Here is a 21,770-nt window from a genome sequence, read left to right as displayed (position 1 = left end):
ATGGGGGTCTGCAGGGGCTCTATGGGGGTCTGTAGGGGGTCTATGGGGGTCTGTAGGGGGTCTATGGGGGTCTGCAGGGGGTCTGTAGGGGGTCTGCAGGGGGTCTGTAGGGGGTCTGCAGGGGGTCTGCAGGGGGTCTAGGGGTCTGCAGGAGGTCTATGGGGGTCTGCAGGGGGTCTGTAGGGGGTCTGCAGGGGGTCTGTAGGGGGTCTGCAGGGGGTCTGCAGGGGGTCTGCAGGGGGTCTAGGGGTCTGTAGGGGGTCTATGGGGGTCTGTAGGGGGTCTGCAGGGGGTCTGCAGGGGGTCTGCAGGGGGTCTGCAGGGGGTCTGCAGGGGGTCTAGGGGTCTGTAGGGGGTCTATGGGGGTCTGCAGGGGGTCTGTAGGGGGTCTGCAGGGGGTCTGCAGGGGGTCTGCAGGGGGTCTATGTTCCGGAGAGGGGTGCGCCGGGGTCGATGGCGCGGTACAGAGCGATGAAGGACGACGTCTGCTTGCTGAGCCGGCCGTGGAACTCGATCTCCGCTCGACTGCCGGAAGATTTCCACACGAGCGGCCTGGGCCCACACACGGGCACGGCCTTCAGCGTCTCCATGTCCCTCACCTGTGAGCGCAACGAGACAAAGATCCCCCGTGTAGCCTCGACAGACTGCTGGGGCAAGTGCCGTTCGCGAGCAGAGCCCGTGAAGGCTGGCACAGCGCAATCTGCTAAGCTGTTTCATACTTAGCCAGGTGAGGCCCCGCTGAGCTGAATGATAGCTCAACGACAGCGGCTCATCATCATCACCGCGGGGAAATTGATAGCGGCCAAAAAACGCGCGACGTTGAAAAATCCACACGGCCACGGGAAGAGAGACACCGCAAACTCCAAATATACAGCAGCAGGCGTCAGTGGACCCACGACCTCCTGTATACCAGGCGAGGTAGTTAACATCTCCTAGCCACCGTGTTGATGATGAGAGAGAGAGACACACAAACTCTAAATATACAGCAGCAGGCGTCAGGGTCGGGATCGAACCCACGACCTCCTGTACACCAGGCGAGGTAGTTAACATCTCCTAGCCACCGTGTTGATGATGAGAGAGAGAGACACACAAACTCTAAATATACAGCAGCAGGCGTCAGGGTCGGGGTCGACCCCACGTCCTCCTGTATACCAGGCGAGGTAGTCAACATCTCCTAGCCACCGTGATGATGATGAGAGAAACACAAACTCTAAATATACAGCAGCAGGCGTCAGGGTTGGGATCGAACCCACGACCTCCTGTACACCAGGCGAGGTGGTTAACATCTCCTCGCCACCGCGGGGACGTACCACGACGTGGCCGTCGCACGCCCCGTCCTGCTCCGCCCCCCGCCCCGCGCCGCTCGTGACCATGGCCCGCAGGACGATGCGCCGCTGTGGCGGCACGTTGATGTAGGCGCGGCACGGCTGGGTGGCCACCACGCCGCCACCGCCACCCGCCACGGCCTGCGGGGCGCCGATCCGGCCCTTGATGCCCGTCAGCTGCACGTCGCATTCTGCGGGGGGGGGGTGGGGTGGGCGGTGGGGGGGGGGTGGTGGGAGTATTGGGAGGGTGGAGTGTGGGGGGAGTGTGGGATGGGGGGAGTGGTGAGGCGGTGGTGGGGGGGTTGGTTTGGGGAATGGGGGTGGGTGGGTTTGATGGGGGGGGTGGTGGGGGGGTGGGGGGTGGGGGGATGGGGGGGGGAGTGTGTGTGTGGGTGGTGGGGGGAGGTGGGGAAGGTGGGGGAGTGAGGGGTGGTAAGGGGGGTGGTGGGGGTGTTGGAGGGGTGTTGGGGGGGTGGAGTGGGGGGGGTGGGGGGAGTGGGGGGTGGGGGGGGTGGTGGGGCGAGTGGGGAGTGGTGGGGTGTGGAGGTGGTGGGGGGGTTGGTGTGGGGAATGGGGGTGGTGGGTGGGTTTGATGGGGGGCGGTGGGGAGGTGGGGGGATGAGGGGAGTGGGAGTGTGTGGGTGGTGGGGGGGGGGTATCGGGAAAGTGGGGGGTGGGAGGGGTGGGGGGAGTGGTGGGGCGGGTGGGGTTGGTGTGGGGAATAGGGGTGGGTGGGTTTGATGGGGGGGGGGGTGGGGGGATGGGGGGGGTGGGGAAGAGAATGAGCACGGGGAGAAGAGAAGTTTGTCCCTGGCCGTCACGAGTGGGCGCCGCTCCGTGCCGGCATCGCGAGTCTCCCCCCCCCCCGCCCCCCTCCCCGAGCGCCGTCCCCACCTCGGTGCTGCGGCCTTCGTGCCCGCCGGGCGGCGAAGGCCACGCGAAGGCCCCGGCGCCCGCCGGCGGCGCGCAGGCGCACGACGAGGTTGTTGGTGCGCGACGAGAGCGTCGTGTTGCGGGAGCCCTCGCAGAAGCGCCGCCACGACAGCCGCTCCAGCACCATCGCGTAGTCGCCTGCCGACGGGCGACAGGGCGGGGAGGGGGGTGGGAGTCGGGGGGGGGGTCAAAGAGGAGCGGGGGGGTCAAAGGGCATTCGTTCATTTCATTCACCGGGCAGAGTCCAGCGAAGGGCCGTTGCGCCAAACGTGTGAACTTCTCGATGTAAAGCTTTCGTGACTGCAGGGATTACATCTTCTTGGTTCTGTCGGTAAAGTCACGTAGAAGGGAAATAATAAAATAATAGAAATAAAACATAATAAAATAATTCTCACGACGTTTCGGCCACAACGCAAGCAGCCGTCTTCAGGTGAAGAACAGGTCTGTCGAGAAGACAGAGTCTGAATGACACACCCCTGGGGACGGCTGCTTGCGTTGTGGCCGAAACGTTGTGAGAATTATTTTATGTTTTATTTTTAAATCCTTTATATTAAGTTCGTTTGCTTGCTTGCGTGCTTGCTTGCTTACGACCGTGCAAATCTTTCGGTCGTTTTTTAACCCACTTCCCGTGATCCAATCGAGCTGACATTTTGCACACAGACTCGTTCCAAAATGTTACACTGTTTAGGGAAAACAAATTAAATATTTAATTACCAATTGCTTAATACTGGCAGACAATCATCTGACCCATAGGTGGCAGCCATCTCAAGCCAGAGGACGAGAGGACTCTAGCCGCCACGCATATAAAGGATTTATAGTGAAAAACTTTGTTTTTACGGGTTTATTTCTTATTATTTTATTACTTCCCTTCTACGTGACTTTACCGAAAGAACCAAGAAGGTGTGAACTTCTGTGACGGAGTTCGCGTGAACCGCTCTCGCTGCCAGACACAATCGAGTGATTTGTTCGATGTCACACGTCGTATCACGAGGGGTTGGGTGGACAACACCACGCCCGGCCGCCTTTGTCTCCCCAGTGGGAATGATTTTACACACCGCACCAGGTAGTCATTTGAGGCCGAGTCGACCTAGGGGAGGCCCAAGACCTTTTCAGATAATCGTCGCTGGTGTTGACCGTGAGTGGGAATCGAACTCGGGTCGCCGGGTTCGTAGCGCAGCGCGCTAACCACTACACCACCGCTCCCCATGCACGCATGCAGGCGCGCGCACGCACTCAGGCACGCACTCACGTACTTACTCACTCACGTACTTACTCACTCACGCACTCACGTACTTACTCACTCACGCACTCACTCATGCACTCACTCACTCAGCACTTACTCACTCACACTCACGCACTCACTCATGCACGCACTCACACACTCACGCACTCACTCACGCACTCACGCACGCACTCACTCACGCACACACGCACTCACTCACTTACGGACTCACTCACGCATGCACTCACTCACTCACGCACTCACTCACTCAGGCGCCCTCACACACTCATTCACGCACTCACACACTCATTCACTCATAAACTCACTCACACACGCACACACTCACTCACACACTCACTCACGTACTCACTCACACACTCACGCACTCACTCACTCACTAACTCACTCACGCACTCACTCACACACACACACACTCATTCACTCATGCACTCACGCACGCACGCACTCACTCACTCACACACTCACTCACTCACGCACCCACTCACTCACACACTCACGCACACACTCAGGCGCCCTCACCGGCGCTGCACTCCATGTTGTGCTGCAGCACGTGCACGGACACGACCTCGCCGAGCGGGCGAGCGAACGCCACGCTGCAGTCCACCCCGGGGCGAGCGTCCAGGCGCACGACGCCCGCGGGCGCCGTCACCTGCAGCCCGCACGACGCTACGGGCGGTGGACAGACGACGCACGGCAACGCAGTGACAGCAGCTACAGCAGCAGCAACAGCAGCGACAGCAGCAGCAACATCAGCAGCAACTACAGCAGTGACAACAGCTGAAGCAGATAAAGCAGTGACAACAGCAGAAGCAGCAGTAGCAGCTGCAGCAGCGACAGCAGCAGCAGCTATAGCAGCAGCAACAACAGCAGCAGCAGCTACAGCAGCAGCAACTACAGCAGTGACAACAGCAGCAGCAGATACAGCAGCAAGAGCAGCAGCAGCTACAGCAGCAACGACAACAGCATCAGCAACAACAGCAGCAGCAGCTACAGCAGCAAAGGCATCAGCAGCAGCAACAACAGCAGCAGCAGCTACAGCAGCAGCAACTATAGCATCAGCAACAACAACAGCAGCAGCTACAGCAGCAACGGCATCAACAGCAGCAGCAACTACAGCAGCAACTATAGCATCAGCAACAACAACAGCAGCTACAGCAGCAGCTACAGCAGCAACGGCATCAACAGCAGCAGCAACTACAGCAGCGACAACAGGAGCAACAGAAGCAAAAACAGCAGCCGCTGTTCGCGGTGACGACGCCGCACAGCTCGTGCCAGGCTGGGTGCACTTTGAGTGCCATCGCGAGAAGAAGTGCTTGGGTAGGAGGTCACGGAACAGACCCAATGGCTGAGAAGATGCACGGACGCACGCATGGACACACGCAGACACACACGGTAATACACGCACACTGGCAAAGATAAAGTTCCCCCGCCTGAACAGATTGTTGGGGCAAGTGCTGTTAGCCAGCAACAGTGAAGGCCCACACGAGGGAGTGACGTGCCCAACACCACGCCCAGCCGCCTTTGTCTCCCCAGTGACGATGCTTACTACACACCGCACCGGGTGCTCGTTTTCGGGATGAGTCAGAGGTCGCAACCGGGTACCCGATACCCTACCCGATACCCGGCTACCCGTACCCGGCCGGGTACGGGTACCCGTTTGCGACCCTGGTGCGGCCGGGTACGGGTACGGGTGGGCCGTGAGTCACTGGTGAGTAACTGTGTGTCACTCATTTCCCAACGTTTTGTCTCTTCTCACAATTCAAGTTCCTAGAATCAACCCACCCGCGCCTGCAACATGGCTTCATCCCAGAGGTCGCAATCAGGTACCCGATACCCATACCCGGCCGGGTACGGGGGTAGGGTACGGGTAGGGCCGGGTACGGGTACCCGTTTGTGACCCTGGTGCGGCCGGGTACGGGGGTAAGGAATCAAAACCCGTTTGCGACCTCTGGGATGAGTGCAGGACCGGTTCAGGTATATTGGCCACTGTTGTAGTCGGCCGTGAGCGGGAATCGAACTCGGGTGGCCACGTGGGTAGGCCGTGTGCGCCGACCACTTCACCACCGCTCCCCACAGAGTACAATACGTGAACATGCTACGTAATTTTATTTTTTATAGATTTTTCCTAGGTAAGGGGCGGTCCGTAAATGACGTCACGCGATTTTGGACGATTTTTGACCCCCCCATCCCTCGTCACACGGCGTCACAAAAAGTCAGACCCCCCCCCTCTCAAATATGACGTCACAAAGCTCTGCCACCCCCCCCCCCCCCCCCAAATAAAACATGCTTCAAATCGCTTTAAACTATTGTCATTGTAGTGCGTATTTAATGTGGCGCTGCACTCTGATGTTGCAGGAGAAAACATTTGTAATAAAAGACTCGGACGCTTCTCTCTGTCCTGTGTCCTTTATTTGGGTTCGATCTCTTTTCCCTCACGGCACTCCCCTTCACTCTTCGCTCTGCAGCCCCAGGCTGCTATCGCTCACGTAGCCCACTTCACAGCACTCCCCTATATACTCTTCGCTCTGCTGCCCCAGGCTGCTGTCGCTCACATAGCCCACTTCCCTCCTTGCAGACCCGCTGCTGTCTCGTCGCGCAGACCCCCGCTGCCGAACTCCACCCTTGCAGACCCGCTGCTCTCTCTGCAGTCTCCTCGCTGCTCCTCCAGCCCCGGGGTCGGTCACCGTTGGCCGACGGTGCCGATCCTCGGGGTGTGTGTGTGTGTGGCGATCTCGCCACTCTCTCTCTTCCCCACTCCGCCCTGCGTGGCCTCACACTTTCCCAGTCTCCGATCACTCCCTACTGCTTCCGGTTTCTCCCCTTATAGACCTGAACCCTCTCCCCCACGTGACGTAACTCCTCCCCCCATGACGTCACCTCCGGAAGGTCGTCCACGCCCGCATTACACCACCCTCCCCCGTAGAGAAAATCCAGCCGACCTCGGCTGAACACAACTCCAACAACAATGCGGGCGAACACGACCGAATATGAAAAAGGACACAGAACACACAATATTATATCGAAGAACAAGAACACAACACAATAATTAACGAAATGTGAGGGATTTTGAGCGGGTGCGGGTCGCCGGACCGTCCCGGACGGTCGGCGGCCCTCCCGCTGAACGAGAACGTGGCAGGGTTTTAAGAGCGACAGGTTGAAGTTAGTCTGTCGCTATTGGAAGCCTGGCAACGTCCCAGACCCCCAATCTTGCCGGCGCAGCATCAGGGGCGTCCCGCAATCGCGTCCGCGGCGGGGTTGGAAGGGCTGCGGGTCTCAAAGGTTCCGCAGCCGTGTTAGGCGCACCCCGAGCTGAATCTTCTTTCCCCTGCCACGTTACGGCCGGCTCGTCTGTGCTGGCGAATCCGTTCTTGGAGCGGCCGCAGGCGAGGCCTCCTGCTGGGGCGGACCCGGAACGCGGGCCCAGCAGTCCCGAGCGTAATGGCCCTTACGCCCGCAGCAGAAACAGTCGATGTCGTTACGGCGCGCTGCGGACGCCCCGTCCCGACGCGGCCGTGTCGGCGGCGCAGCCCGTGGCCCCGGCCCCCCTCGGCCCGTCCACGGAGCCGCGGCAGCCGACAGCTCCTGCGGGCCCCTGTCGTCTGGCACATAAACTGCCTTTTTGGGGTCCCAACCCAAGGCTCCCCCTTCGACGATAGGCCCCCCCGTCCACGCCATAACCTGCTTCCACCGGCGCAGGTTGAACTGGGCATCTAGACATTTGGCCGCAGCCTGGGAGGTGAGCTTCTCATGACCACACACCGGCATAGGAATGCCGAGATCCCGGGACAGCTCCAGCATCTTCCCCAGGATGAGAGGTTCCAGCAGGTCAGGCTCCGTCTCCGGGTATGCAGCCATAGCCAGTTCCAGCACCGCGCCCCTATACGCCACCGGAGACTCCTCGGGTGCGCGCTGTCGTTGCACAAACCGGCGATGAGCATCGTCCGGTGGCTCGTAAGCGTCAGCCATTTCGTCGAATACACCTCGCAATGTTTTCTTCTTCGAGGCTTTTATCGAGCGAAAGAATCTAACAGACTCGTCATCGAGAAGAGTCGGAAGAACTTCTAATGCCTCGGCGTCAGTCCACCTCGCCGTGCGTACCGCTGCTAAAAATCTGCAGGCGAACGCACTCCAATCTCCCCCGATGGAGAATTCTTTTACAGTCGTCAAGTGACGACTGCGACCTCTTGGCGCGCTCCCTCCAGCCGCTGACTCATCGGGTGGCAGATTCAACATGGCGTCGCAACGTGGTGTCGACAAGATGGCGGCCTTATGCCGCGAAGGGCCCAAAATGGCGGCTTCCCGCCTTTCCTCGTGCGCCATGCCCAAGATGGCGTCCTCACGCCGTGTGGCTGATGGCGTCGACAGCGAAGACAACCCGGGCTCCTGCGGACCACCAACATCTTCTCCAGACGCCGTTCTCGGCGTGACGAGCTCACACAACTGTGCAAGTACGTTCTTGAGAGTTTCAAGTTGCTCCGCCATCTGACTCCATCTTAAATCCACGTCCTTTGGTGCAGACGGGTCCGCCGACGCGACGACCTCTTGGACCCCCGGACCAGCACTCGTCCCAGCACGGACCTCCTCCTCTGCCGGAGTCAGGTCCACCATAGGAGGAAGGTCTTCGTCGTCGGAAGAAGAAGCCGAAGCCGGAGACGGAATATTCTTTTTTCTCAGTTGTTTTGCCATGCCGTTACAGTTCCAACACCAGTGTAATAAAAGACTCGGACGCTTCTCTCTGTCCTGTGTCCTTTATTTGGGTTCGATCTCTTTTCCCTCACGGCACTCCCCTTTACTCTTCGCTCTGCAGCCCCAGGCTGCTATCGCTCACGTAGCCCACTTCACAGCACTCCCCTATATACTCTTCGCTCTGCAGCCCCAGGCTGCTGTCGCTCACATAGCCCACTTCCCTCCTTGCAGACCCCCGCTGCTGAATTCCACCCTTGCAGACCCGCTGCTCTCTCTGCAGTCTCCTCGCTGCTCCTCCAGCCCCGGGGTCGGTCACCGTTGGCCGACGGTGCCGATCCTCGGGGTGTGTGTGTGTGTGTGGCGATCTCGCCACTCTCTCTCTTCCCCACTCCGCCCTGCGTGGCCTCACACTTTCCCAGTCTCCGATCACTCCTTACTGCTTCCGGTTTCTCCCCTTATAGACCTGAACCCTCTCCCCCACGTGACGTAACTCCTCCCCCCATGACGTCACCTCCGGAAGGTCGTCCACGCCCGCATTACACATTTATCAAAAAATCTATTTAATCAAGTAGAACGTGTTGTCTATATTTGTTTAAAGTTGCGCATTTTCACGTGACGTCACATTTCTCAAACAACCCCCCCCCCCCCCTCGTCACACATCGTCACAAATTTCTAACCCCCCTTAGGTGCGTGACGTCATTTATGGACGGCCCCTAAGGCCCACTGAGCTACGGAGCTATTTCTTTAGAAGAGACCTGGCCACAAATGATCGCTCAACGAAGCGGCTTATCACGTGCAAATGTAAAGCAGCCGAATGCTCTGAACGCGTGACGTTGATTCTAAATGTGGAGGGGAAAACCGGAGGAACTGGAGAAAAATCCACACGGCCATGGGGAGAGAGACATGCAAACTCCATTTATATAGCAGCAGGCATCAGGGTCAGGATCGAACCCACGACCTCCTGCATATCAGGCGAGGTAGTTAACATCTCCTAGCCACCGTGATGATGATGAGAGAGAGACACGCAAACTCCGAATATACAGCAGCAGGCGTAGGGTCGGGATCGAACCCACGACCTCCTTGTATACCGGGCGAGGTAGTCAACATCTCCTAGCCACCGTGAAGATGATGAGAGAGAGACACGCAAACTCCAAATATACAGCAGCAGGCTTCAAGGTCAGAATCGAACCCACGACCTCCTGCACACCAGGCGAGGGAGTTAACATCTCGCCTCAGTGGCAACCGGCACACCACATCCAGTATATCCACCTTCTCACTGCGATTATGACAACGTCGTGGTGATGACAATGATGATGACGATGGCGATGATGCCATGCCCTCACCGGGCAGTTGTGGAGCCGTAGAGGAGGTGGAGAAAGAGGAGGCTGACGAGGAGGACGAGGATGAGGAGGAGGAGGAAGGGGTGGTGGGAGTTGAGAATTCTGTTGAGGGTGCCGCGTCATGCGCAGCTTGGGTCGTGATGAGAGGGGTCTTGGTGGTCGGGGTCACGGGGGGGGCGGAGGTCATAGGGGAAGGGGTCGTGGAACCCCTCCGACCCCCGCGTGACCCCTGACTCGCAGCTCCGAGGGAAGGCGTTCCCGAAGCAAGCGAGGATGACGACGTTGACGATGACGACGTTGACGATGACGTTGACGATGACGTTGACGACGACGATGATGTAACGCCATCATCACCATCGCCGTCGCTCGCTGGCGCTTCCGCGGTGACCCTGCGGGTCGACGAGAGAGAGCGAGGTCAAAGGTTGCGTCCGGCTCCAGCGAACGAGGGGGGAGGGGGGCGATATGCGTTCCTATCGTGCGTCGTTGTACGTGTGTCGATCCACTGCTGGATGAAGGCGTTGCAGGTCGTGGGGGTCGTTTGACCATACTTCACCATTCTGGTAAGTGCGGGTTGGAGGGCGATTGTGGCTGGACAGCGCACACGTGTCTACGCGAACTGCTACAAAGACAAAGATACCCCGTGTAGCCAAAACAGGCTTTTCGCGCAAGTGCTGTTAGCGAGTAGCACCCATGGAAGGTGGCACGCACATGCGGGGGGACACAGACGTACACCCACACACGCGGACACACACAGACACGCTCACGCAGACACACACAGACGTACACCCACACACGCGGACACACGCACGTGCGGAGACACACACAGACGTACACACACACGCGGACACACACGCGGACACACACAGACACGCACATGGACAAGACAAAGAGACACACACACGTGGACACATGCACACGGACACACACACGCCCATGCGGAGACACACACACACGGACACACACACGCCCGTGCGGAGACACACACACACGGACACACACACGCCCGCGCGGAGACACACACGGACACATACGCACACACGCGGACACACACAGACACGCACACGGACAAGACAAAGAGACACACACGCGGACACACGCACACGGACACACACACACGCCCGCGCGGAGACGGACACACACGCGGACACACGCGTCCCTCACTCGTGCAGCGGGGCCGGGCAGGGCTCCAGGCTCCGGCTGCACGGCACGGTCCGCTCCAGGGGCCGGGGCCCGCCCAGGAGGCAGCGCTCGGACGGCACCTCGGAGCCCAGCGAGGGGTCGACGCACACGTGCGCCGCACGCGTCGTCCCTGCACGCACGGCGCCACCGACCACCGCATCAACGCCGTCAACCGCCGCAACGACCGTTCGATCCGCATCGGAGCCAACGCTTGCGAATCTCTAGATGCGAGCGGCGGCGTAGCGATCAGCGCGGCGTTGATCGCTACGAACCCGGCCACCGCCGAGTTCGATTTCCGCTCGCGGCCAACACCCAGTGGCGATCATCTGCACTTGTCGTGGGCCTCCCCTAGGTCGACTCAGCCTCAAATAAGTACTTGGTGCTTCCCGCTCACGGCCAACACGCAGTGGCGATTATCTGCACTTGTCGTGGTCCTCCCCTAGGTCGAATCAGCCTCAAATAAGTACTTGGTGCGGTGTGTAAACATCGCCACGAGGGAGACAAAGGCGGTCGGGCGTGGTGCTGGTCACCCATCCCCTCGAGTGCCGAGCTGGCTGTCGTAGGTGCTCGCTAACAGCACTTTCCGCAACAGTCTGTTCAGGCTATACGGCGGATCTTTGTCCATTGTATATAATGCAGAAAAACAAAACTAGCTTTGTTTTGAAGCAGTAGAGCTCTTTTTGAGAAGCGACTTGCCACAAATAATAGTTCAACGAAGCAGGCATCAGGGTCGGGGGTCGAACCCACGATCTCCTGTATACCAGGCGAGGTAGTTAACATCTCCTAGCCACCGTGATGATGATGAGAGAGAGAGACACCGCAAACTCCAAATATACAGCAGCAGGCGTCAGGGTCGGGGATCGAACCCACGACCTCCTGCACACCAGGCGAGGTAGTTAACATCTCCTAGCCACCGTGATGATGATGATGAGAGAGAGAGAGAGACACGCAAACTCCAAATATACAGCAGCAGGCGTCAGGGTCGGGGATCGAACCCACGACCTCCTGCACACTAGGCGAGGTAGTCAACATCTCACCACGGAGAGAGAGACCCACAAACTCCAAATACAGCAGCAGGCGCCAGGGTCGGGGATCGAACCCACGACCTCCTGCATACCAGGCGAGGTAGTTAACATCTCCTAGCCACCGAGCCCTTCATCGCTGGCGGCTGGCGACACGCGGCCGGCTCATCTTGAGGAGCAGCGCCTTTCGTGCCCCTTCGCGACCATCGACGAGTCGGTGAGCGGCGGGCGCCTCGTTGCAGTACCGACCAGGCTGAGCCACCCCCGCCGCCTTTGTCTCACCTGTGCCGCAGGTGTGGGGGCACGGCGCCCGCCGCTCCTCCCACTGGTAGAGCGGCTGCCCGTGGGGCAGGTGGAAGGAGAAGACGATGTCGGGGTCGGCGGCGCGGCCGTACTCGCGCCCGTAGCGGCGGTACACCTGCGGCCACGGCGGGCACGGACGCAAGGGGGGGGGGCAGGGGTGGGGGGGGGCAGGGGTGGAGGCGGGGAGGGGTGGGGGGGGCAAGCACCACCTATGAAGGCCGGTGGTCACGTAGGATACATTCCCTCAACCCCCACATTGTGAATATTTGTTTAGCCTGAGCAGACTGCTGGGGCAAGTGCTGTTAGCGAGCACCTACGAAGGCCGGCACTGTGGCACACGAGGGGGTGGGTGGCCAGCAACCACGCCCGACCGCCTTTGTCTCCCCAGTGGTGATGTTTACCACACACCGCGCCAGGTACTAGTTTGAGGCTGAGTCGACCTAAGGGAAGGCCCAGGGCAGGTTCAGATAATCGTCACCGGTGTCGGTGCGTTCGTCCGTGTGCTCGAATCGAATTCATGGCGCACCGTTCGCACACACACAAAGACAAAGATCCCCCGTATAGCCTTAAAAGACCGTCGGGGCAAGTGCTGTTAACTCACACCCAGACACACACAACAACGTCTCTGCACGGCGGTGGTGACGTGAGCAGCGCCACCCGGCACACACGCACACACACACAGCAACTCGTGTCCCCCGCAGCCCTCCCCGCACCTGCACGTGCGTGGGCTGAGTGACGGGCCCCGGGATGGAGAGCCGCTCCGTGCGTGGGATCTTGAGCTCGGTGAGGTAGAGGCGGTAGGTGAGGCGCTCGTCCTCCAGCGCCGAGGGAGCCGACACGTTGGTGGACACGGAGCCGCGTCCGGCCACCACCGGCACGCGGCCCACCAGCAGCGCTACGGGAGGCGTCGGCCGGAGCGACCGCAGCCGGCGCGAGCGACTCCGTGAGCAGTCGAAATGAACGGCCGTGCGAGCGACCGAAAAATGTATTCCGTTTGCAATTCCCCGTCGTCGTCGTCGTCGTCGTCATCGTCGTCGTCGTCGTCATCGTCATCGTCATCATCGTCGTCATCGTCATCATCGTCGTCATCGTCGTCGTCATCGTCATCGTCGTCGTCGTTGTCATCGTTCATCATCCACGGTCTATCCGTTGCCGGATGGAGGGCGTCCCAAATCCGCCAAACATCGATCGCGAACCCGCGATTGTGACAACCCACCGGGCACCCACGTGCCGGCACGTGCCGACTACATCGCTCCGTTCTCCTCGGTGGGCTGGGCCACTCGGGCGCGCTCACTCACCACTGACAAAGATCCCCCGTGCAGCCTTTGACGGACCGTCGGGGGGCAAGTGCTGTGAGCGGGGGTGGGGGTTAGCAGAGCCTGTGGACACGCACGCACTCACCCAGGTGTGTGTAGGCTGAGCGGGTGTTCGAGACGTGCACAGAGGTGGCGTTTAGGGGCACGCGCAGGAAGGTGACGTACTCTGCACACATGGACAAAGACAAAGATCCCCCCCCCGTAAAGAAAGCGCTGTTTGCGAGCACCTATGAAGGCCAGGGGGTGGGTGGCCAGCACCACGCCCGGCCGCCTTTGTCTCCCCGGTGGCGATGTTTACACACAGCACCAGGTACTCATTTGAGGCTGAGTCGACCTAGGAGGCCCAGGACCGGAACTCAGGTCGCCAGATTCATAGTGCAGTGCGCTAACCACTGCACCACCGCTCCCCACGGGACAAATATAACACAGCAATGAGCGCTTATGAGCAGGTGGTGATGATGCTGCTGCTACTGTTGTTGTTGCTGCTGATGATGGTAATGATGATGACATTGGCTCAAGATGATGACACTGTTCACGATGATGATACAGTTGCTGATGATGATGATGACCATGATGATAATGAGATTGTTTATAAAGATGCCCTTGTTGTTGCTGCTGATGATAATGATGATGATCATCACGACATCATTATGTTGCTACTGCAGCCAAAGATGACAACTGCTGCTGCTGCTGCCACCGCTGGCGACTGTGAAGGCGTGGACAACGACGACGACTACGTGGTGGCCGATGGTGACCATGCTCCTATTACCGCTGCGGCTGATGACGCCGTTGCTGATAATGCTGATTATACGTCTGAGACTATGCCTTATCTGTGACACTGTGACCCTTCCGTGTGTTTGCGGTGAGGACCCTAGGGACGACTCCAGGGGTGAGAGATGGAGGAGGGAGGGAGTGTGACTGTGTGGAGGAGACCGGGGGAGGGAGAGGAACAGGGAGGGGGCGAGGTGGGAGCTCGTTTGGGGAGGGAGTGGAGGGTTTGAGGGTTTGGAGGAGGAGAGGAGAGGGAAGGATGAAGGTTGGAGGGAGGTGGCTGGGAACCGACGGTGCGCGTCCCATCCTCACTCTTGGCCTCCCCGCCGTGGAATGTCCCGTTGACGCGGAAGCAGGAGGAGCCGTCCCCTCCGCAGATCCCGCACGCGTCCACGACGACTCCCGAGCTCAGCACGCCGTCGCAGCCAAACTCCTGCGCGGAGACAAAGGCGATGACCCTCCGTGTGGCCGCCTCGGCAGACCGTTGGGGTAGGCGCTGTTAGTGAGGACCTGTGAAGGCCGGCACGGACCAACGCCGCGTCCGGCCGCCTTAAAGACAAACGTCTCCTCCAACGCCGCCGTGTGACCTACGCAGACCGTTGGCGCAAGCTGCTGTGAGCGAGCAGAGCGCCGGCGAAGGCTGGCGAGGGGCACCGCGCCCGCGCCGCCTTTGTCTCCCCGGTGAGATCAAAGGTGGCCGCGAGCGGGTGTAGACATGAGTGTGCGCGTGCCAATGTCAGTGGGCGTATGCCAGTGGGAGTACTGTACTATCTTCTTGGTTCTTTCGGTAAAGTCACGTGGAAGAGAAGTAATAAAATAATAAAAATAATAATACAATAAAAAAAAATATATATATTTTTATTTTTATTATTTTATTATTTCCCTTCTACGTGACTTTACCGAAAGAACCAAGAAGATGAATCCCTGCAGTCGCGAAAGCTTCAAATCGATACTGTACTATCGTTGTTTAATTTTTATTTTACCAGGTAAGGCCCACTGAGCTACGTAGCTATCTTTCAGAAGCGAGCTGGCCACAACTGACAGCTCAACGATGTGGCTCATCGTGTGGACATTGATAGCAGCCAAACACCCTGAACGCGCGACGTTGATTCTAAATGTGGAGGGGAAACCGGAATGACCCGGAGAAAAATCTACGTGACCATGGGGAGAGAGAGAGAGACACGCAAACTCCAAATATACAGCAGGCGTCAGGGTCTAGATCTAAATTACGACCTCCTGTATACCAGGCGAGGGAGTTAACATCTCCTAGCCACCGTGATGATGATGAGAGAGACGCCACAAACTCCAAATATACAGCAGCAGGCGTCAGGGTCGGGATCGAACCCACGACCTCCTGTAGACCAGGCGAGGTAGTTAACATCTCCGAGCCACCGTGATGATGATGAGAGAGAGAGACACGCAAACTCCACATATACAGCAGCAGGCGTCAGGGTCGGGATCGAACACACTACCTCCTGCACACCAGGCGAGGGAGTTAACATGTGCCAGCGTGAGCGAGCGAGAGTGTCCCAGTGCGAGCAGGCCGTGTGTGCAAGCGGCGTGGGTGAGTGTGCGGGCGTCCCCTTGCCTGGCACCGCCCCGACACGCACAGCCCCAGGGCCGATTCCTTCGGGTGTTCACAGCGAGTCCCGTCCACAAACGCCGCCCCCCTCGACACTCGCAGACTCCTGCCCACGGTCTCGCAGTGGTACTGGCAGCGCCAGTCTCCTACAGACGGCCACAGGGATACAGCCACGGGGGGAGGGTGGGGAGGGAGACGCGGGGAAAGCAGGTTGGGTGTGCGTGCGCTGAGCGAGGTCAGATTAAGTTTGATGATGGGGGAGAGGGGGGGCACGGGGCTGTTATAGAATTGGGGGGGAGACCCCCTCTTTGGGTAATTTTCAATTCCTCCCCTTTGACTCTTTTACCACCAGCCATGCCTGATGATACCAAACTGTCATTCCCCTCCCCCCCTCCCCGGTTATTGCAGTTCTGTATTTTTGACATGTGATGTATGAATCGCAAAAAGCAAAAAATTGACAAAACGGGTTTCACTATTTTGTTTTTCAGCACATAACTGGCATCAATATAAGCACAGTGATGCCTTGGCTTTCACAACCACATATACCCGAGGATTTATCAGGCGCTACACGATTGCATTTCACTCGTTACCAAACGCTGCACATAATAGGGTTTTTTGGGGATGATAATTGGTCGCGAAAGCCTACGCGTTCAAATGCTGTACGTTAAGATGACAATATAATATGGCAATATAATATGACAATATAATATGACAATATAAAATTACAATATAACATGACAATATAAGATGACAATATAATATGACAATATAATATGACAATATAATATTACAATATAACATTACAATATACACTGCCGATTTTGTCAAGGAGCATAGACCAGCACGCGAACCCCGGTCGTCTCCTCGCAGCAGCAGTAGCGGCGGCTGCTTTTGGCGAACCGTCGAACAGAGACGGTGTCTCGCTGCATCGCGCTGCGGCGCTTTCAGATGCGCTTCTGCGGCCGTCTGGAACGCTCTTTGCTTCCGATGTTAGGAAGCCACTGGAAGCTGTGCGCTTTTTAAATAATCTAGATTAAAAACTGAGTTCTTTAGAAATGCTTCTTGTGCTTAGTTTGTTGTCCTTCCCCCAGCGCATCCGATTAACACGGTTGGCTACGTACGGTGAGAAAAAAGTTCAACATACATACTTAGACTCACACAGAGACCCATAGACTCACACAGAGACCAAGAGACTCGCACAGAGAGCCACAAACTCACACAGAGACCCATAGACTCACACAGAGACCCATAGACTCACACAGAGACCAAGAGACTCGCACAGAGACCCATAGACTCACACACAGACCCATAGACTCGCACAGAGAGCCACAGACTCACACAGAAACCTATAGACTCACAGAGACCCATAGACTCACACAGAGACCCATAGACTCACACAGAGACCCATAGACTCACACAGAGACCCATAGACTCACACAGAGACCCATAGATTCACAAATAGACCCATAGACTCACACAGAGACCCATAGACTCACACAGAGACCCGCAGACTCACACAGAGACCCATAGACTCACACATAGACCCATAGACTCACAAAGAGACCCATAGACTCACACAGAGACCCGCAGACTCACACAGAGACCCATAGACTCACACAGAGACCCGCAGACTCACACATAAACCCATAGACTCACACAGAGACCCATAGACTCACACAGAGACCCATAGACGCACACAGAGACTCATAGACTCACACATAAACCCATAGACTCACACAGAGACCCATAGTTTGTTATCCTTTCCCCCGCACCTCCGATTGGCACGGTTGGTTACGTATGGTGAGAAAGAAGTTCAACATACAGACACACGTACGTATTCTTTTACGGGGAAGGCTCTCAAAATCCGAGCGCTGTGAGGCGGTGGAGGCGATGCGCGTGGCCTGTAATCCAGCGCTGTGAGCGTCGAGGAGATACCCGTAACCTGGGCTCGCAAGTGGACTAATCGCCATCTGTTTTTCCAGCACTATGGGGATAGAGCATTGCACCCTCGCACAAGGGCGTGGGTTTTCTTTGGGCGCTCCGGTTTTCCTCCCACTTGTATAATAAACAAAACTCATCGTTAATCGGCTGGCCGTGAGCATCGCTCCTCCGCCCTCCGCTGTTGCTGGAGGGCGGCTTCCTCCAACTGCCCAGTCAGCAGCGTCCTTCACGAGCCTCCTCCTCCTCCTTCACAGAGGCCGATATTAACACCGCCGGTACCGGTCATTGACAAGTCCACTCACCTCCACCACCCACTCATTGCACTCATTGCACTCGCCACCCACCCGCTCCATTGACCCAGCTCACTCTTCGCACAAATGAGACTCCTCCTATCTTCTCGGTTCATTCGGTAAAGTCACGTAGAAGGGAAATAATAAAATAACAAAAATAAAACATAATAAAATACAATTCTCACCAGACTCCTCTGTCTTTGCGGCCGCACAAAATAAACCCGCAACTTGAAACAGCTACCGCCACTGCCGCTGAAACTGCTGCCTCAGCCGGTACTGCCAGTGCCGTCACCGCGTCCACACGGCACCGCACGGCACCCGCACGGCCCCAAAGCGGCACCCGCACGGCGCTCGCACGGTGCCCGTACGTACCTCGCACCATGGTGGGTGCCCACGCGTGGTAGCGCAGCGCCGAGCGGGTCCCCGCTGCCGCCGCTGCCGCCGCCGCTGCTGCCGCCGCGGTGGTGGTGGTGGTGGACGGCTCTGCGCTGGTGTTGCTGCACTGCTCCACGGCGAAAGAGAACTGCGACGCGGAGGCACACGGCTGCGGGAACGGGGGGGGGGGGGGGTAGCGATTGTCGTCGTAGTTAGCGGAGGAGCAGCACGAGAAGCAGGAGGAGCAGCAGCAGGAGGAGGAGAAGCAGGAGAAGCAAGCAGAAGCAGGAGCAGCAGCAACAGGAGCAGGAGCAGCAGCAGCAGCAACAGCAGCAGAAGCAGGAGCAGCAGCAGCAGGAACACGAGGAGCAGCATGAGGAGCAGGGGTCTAGAGCTAACAGGGCTTAGCCCCGTTACATCGAACCAGTTTCTGTAGGAGCTTCCATGGGTTCCACCGATAGTTGCTTAAGTTTCTATTTCGGGTTTTATCTTTAAGGACGACGACGACGGTGATATTTAAACAAAACCGAAAAATGCCCTGCGCAGTCAAACCTCCGGAAGGCAGGCTGGGGGTGCGAGGGAGCACGCCGGGTGGACTGCGACGCGACCGGTGAGGCGCGCCACGCACGTGGACGTACGCACGTGGACGTACGCATGTGGACGCACGCACGTGGACGCACGCACGTGGACATACGCACGTTGAACTTCTATCGTACCGTACGTCGCCCAACGTGCTCATCGGAGATGCGGGGGGCGAGGGTAATGAACTAAGCACAACAAAGCAGTGCTAAAGAAATGGGTTTTCAATGTAGTATAGTGGTGTAGTGCGTAGTAGCGTAGTGTATGGCAGTGTAGTGTATAGTGTAGTGTGTAGTAGTGTATCGTGTGTGATGTATAGTGTAAAGTATAGTCGTGTAGTATTTAGTGTAGTGTGTAGTAGTGTAGTGTATAGTGTAGTCTATGGTAGTCTAGTGTATAGTGTTCTGTACAGTGTACTGTATAGTAGCGTAGTATATATTGTCGTGTGTAGTAGTGTAGTGTATAATGTGTGGTGTATAGTGTACTGTATAGTGTGTAGTGTATAGTGTACTGCATAGTAGTGTAGTATAGCGTAGTACGTAGTAGTGTAGTGCATAGCGTGTAGTATATAGTGTCGTGTATCGTGTAGTGTATAGTGTATGGTAGTGTAGTATGTGTAGTGTAATAGCGCCGTCTGTTGTCCAGCAATGGCAACTGCAGTGGACAAGCAGTCCACACGCCGGTGAGTATATACGCGGCTGTGTCGGCAGGGCGGAGGAACTGGGGCAAAGGTCACGGAGGACTCCATCTGGAAGCCCCTGGAACCTTCTAGCAGGTTCTAGAAGGGAGGCGGGGCCAGGGCGGAGCCAGGCCGCGCCGGTATCATAAAGGCAGCGGACAGCGGAAGCTCGTGGCTGCCGGTTCTGGGAAGTAAACTCGTCTCGTCATCGCCGCCGCCGTCTTCGCGAGATATTGCCCGGCCGGAGAGTTGCTGGCTGTCTCGGTCGGCGCCGTCGGTCCTGCCCGGTCAGGGTTGTGTTAAGGGCTACGCTGGGCGACTAAGGAGATCGCGAGGACGGACCTGTGAACCTGAAGGTTGTCAATCAAGAAGGTGCTCCTGAACAACCTTGTCTCCCGCTCCGCTGACACTACACATGCATGAACTTCTTTCGGAGGTGCGGGGGCAAGAATGCCAAACTAAGCACAAGAAGCTATTTTAAAAAAATGAGTTTTCAACTCTGATGATTTATAAGTGCGTAGCACCGGTGGCTTCCTAACATCGAAAGGAAGAGCGTTCCAGACGGTCGCAGGAGCGCATCAGAAAGGGCGACTCTGTGAGTTTGTGCACGTGCCGGCCATCATAGGTGCTACTCACTAAACAGCACTTGCCCTAACAGACTGTACGGGGGACTTTTGCCTTCGCGCACACGCGCGCGTGTGTGTGTCTGTACATATGTATGTATGTTGAACTTCTTTCGCACCCTACGCAGACAACCGTGATAATCGGAGGTGCGGGGGCCAAGGACGCCGAACGCAACGAAGCACGAAGAAGCAGTTCCAGAGGAGTGAGTCTCCAATCGAGACGATTTAGAGAGCGCAATAGCGCCCAGCGGCTCACGGACTCGGCCCACCTGGCGGTTGCACATGACGGCCTCCAAGTCCGTCCCATCGCACGTCCTCCCTCCGAGCGCAGGCCTGCACGGACACGCTCACCACGGCCGACGTCTGTTATGACGATTGTGGCGACGGCGATGATGCTGCTGCTGCTGCTGACGATGATAATGATGATGACAAGAGGTGTCCTTGGCCTCACCGAATCACGGCACTCTCATCGGCATCGTCGTGCGTAACGCGCACAGACGCGCACACCACAAACATCCCCCCTGCATTTGTCTCCCCAGTGGTGATATTTACACACCGCACTAAGTACTCATTTTAGGAATTGAACTTGGCTCGGCAGGTTTGTAGTGCAGCGTAGCGCTAACCGCTACACCACCGCTCCCCACAGTTGGCACACACACACACGCAGACACACGCAGACACACACAGACACACACGCACACACGCACGCACACAGACACACGCAGACACACACACAGACACACACACACACAGACACACACACAGACACACACAGACACACACACAGACACACACACACACAGGCACACACACACACAGACACACACACAGACACACATACACACAGACACAGACACACAGACACACACAGACACACACAGACACACACACAGACACACACACAGACACACACACAGACAAACACTGACACACACAGACACACACACAGACACACACACAGACACACACACAGACACACACACACAGACACACACACAGACACGCCGCGGCTCACCGGGGGCTGTTGCAGCGCCGCGTGCGTGCCGTGACGCCGCCGCCGCAGGTGCGCGAGCAGCCCCCGAAGCGGCCCCACGCCGACCACGCGCCGTGCACCGGCTCCACGGACGGCGCCCCCGTGAACGGCACGCACGCGCCACGCACGCACCGCTGCACAGACACACGCACATCCCCCAGCGGAGCCTTTAGCCAGCGCCTGCGAAGGCCGGCACGGCACGCGAGGGCGGTGGGTGGGCGGCACCGCGCCCGGCCGCCTTTGTCTCCCCGGTGGCGATGTTTACGCACTGCACCGGGTACTGATTTGAGGCTGAGGCGACCTAGGGGAGGCCCAGGACCGGTTCAGATGATCGCCACCGGGTGTTGGCCGTGAGCGGGAATCGAACTCGGGTCGCCAGGGTTCATAGCGCAGTGTGCTAACCGCTACACCACCGCTCCCCACACACACCTCCACACACACTCAGTCACGCACACACACACACCTACACGCAGACACTCCTACACGCACACACACACACCTACACGCAGACACTCCTACACGCACACACCTACACACAAAATACAAAGAC

The 21,770-nt window shown here is 57.8% G+C and overlaps 1 protein-coding gene across 1 annotated transcript in view; it reads right to left on the bottom strand.

Moving 5' to 3' along the window:
- Nucleotides 1–254: 254 nt before the first annotated feature.
- Nucleotides 255–21,770, bottom strand: part of ADAMTS13 (ADAM metallopeptidase with thrombospondin type 1 motif 13) — a 41,913-nt gene continuing 20,397 nt past the window's right edge. The window contains exons 12-25 of the mRNA XM_061571586.1: nucleotides 21,203–21,354; nucleotides 20,457–20,520; nucleotides 18,304–18,475; nucleotides 15,707–15,846; nucleotides 14,431–14,551; nucleotides 13,433–13,513; nucleotides 12,745–12,926; nucleotides 12,011–12,146; nucleotides 10,689–10,836; nucleotides 9,531–9,916; nucleotides 4,021–4,167; nucleotides 2,220–2,396; nucleotides 1,311–1,516; nucleotides 255–599 (exon numbers count right to left, since the gene is read on the bottom strand). Of these exons, the coding sequence (XP_061427570.1) occupies nucleotides 423–599; nucleotides 1,311–1,516; nucleotides 2,220–2,396; nucleotides 4,021–4,167; nucleotides 9,531–9,916; nucleotides 10,689–10,836; nucleotides 12,011–12,146; nucleotides 12,745–12,926; nucleotides 13,433–13,513; nucleotides 14,431–14,551; nucleotides 15,707–15,846; nucleotides 18,304–18,475; nucleotides 20,457–20,520; nucleotides 21,203–21,354 (2,289 nt within the window). The 3' untranslated portion in view covers nucleotides 255–422. The remainder of the gene's footprint in view (nucleotides 600–1,310; nucleotides 1,517–2,219; nucleotides 2,397–4,020; nucleotides 4,168–9,530; nucleotides 9,917–10,688; nucleotides 10,837–12,010; nucleotides 12,147–12,744; nucleotides 12,927–13,432; nucleotides 13,514–14,430; nucleotides 14,552–15,706; nucleotides 15,847–18,303; nucleotides 18,476–20,456; nucleotides 20,521–21,202; nucleotides 21,355–21,770) is intronic.

The sequence above is a fragment of the Lethenteron reissneri genome, chromosome 48, assembly GCF_015708825.2.
Source record: "Lethenteron reissneri isolate LAM-NWPU_2019-01 chromosome 48, ASM1570882v1, whole genome shotgun sequence".
Lineage (NCBI taxonomy): Eukaryota > Metazoa > Chordata > Hyperoartia > Petromyzontiformes > Petromyzontidae > Lethenteron > Lethenteron reissneri.
Note: the sequence above shows the minus strand (reverse complement) of the source record. Positions and strands in the feature narration are given on the sequence as shown.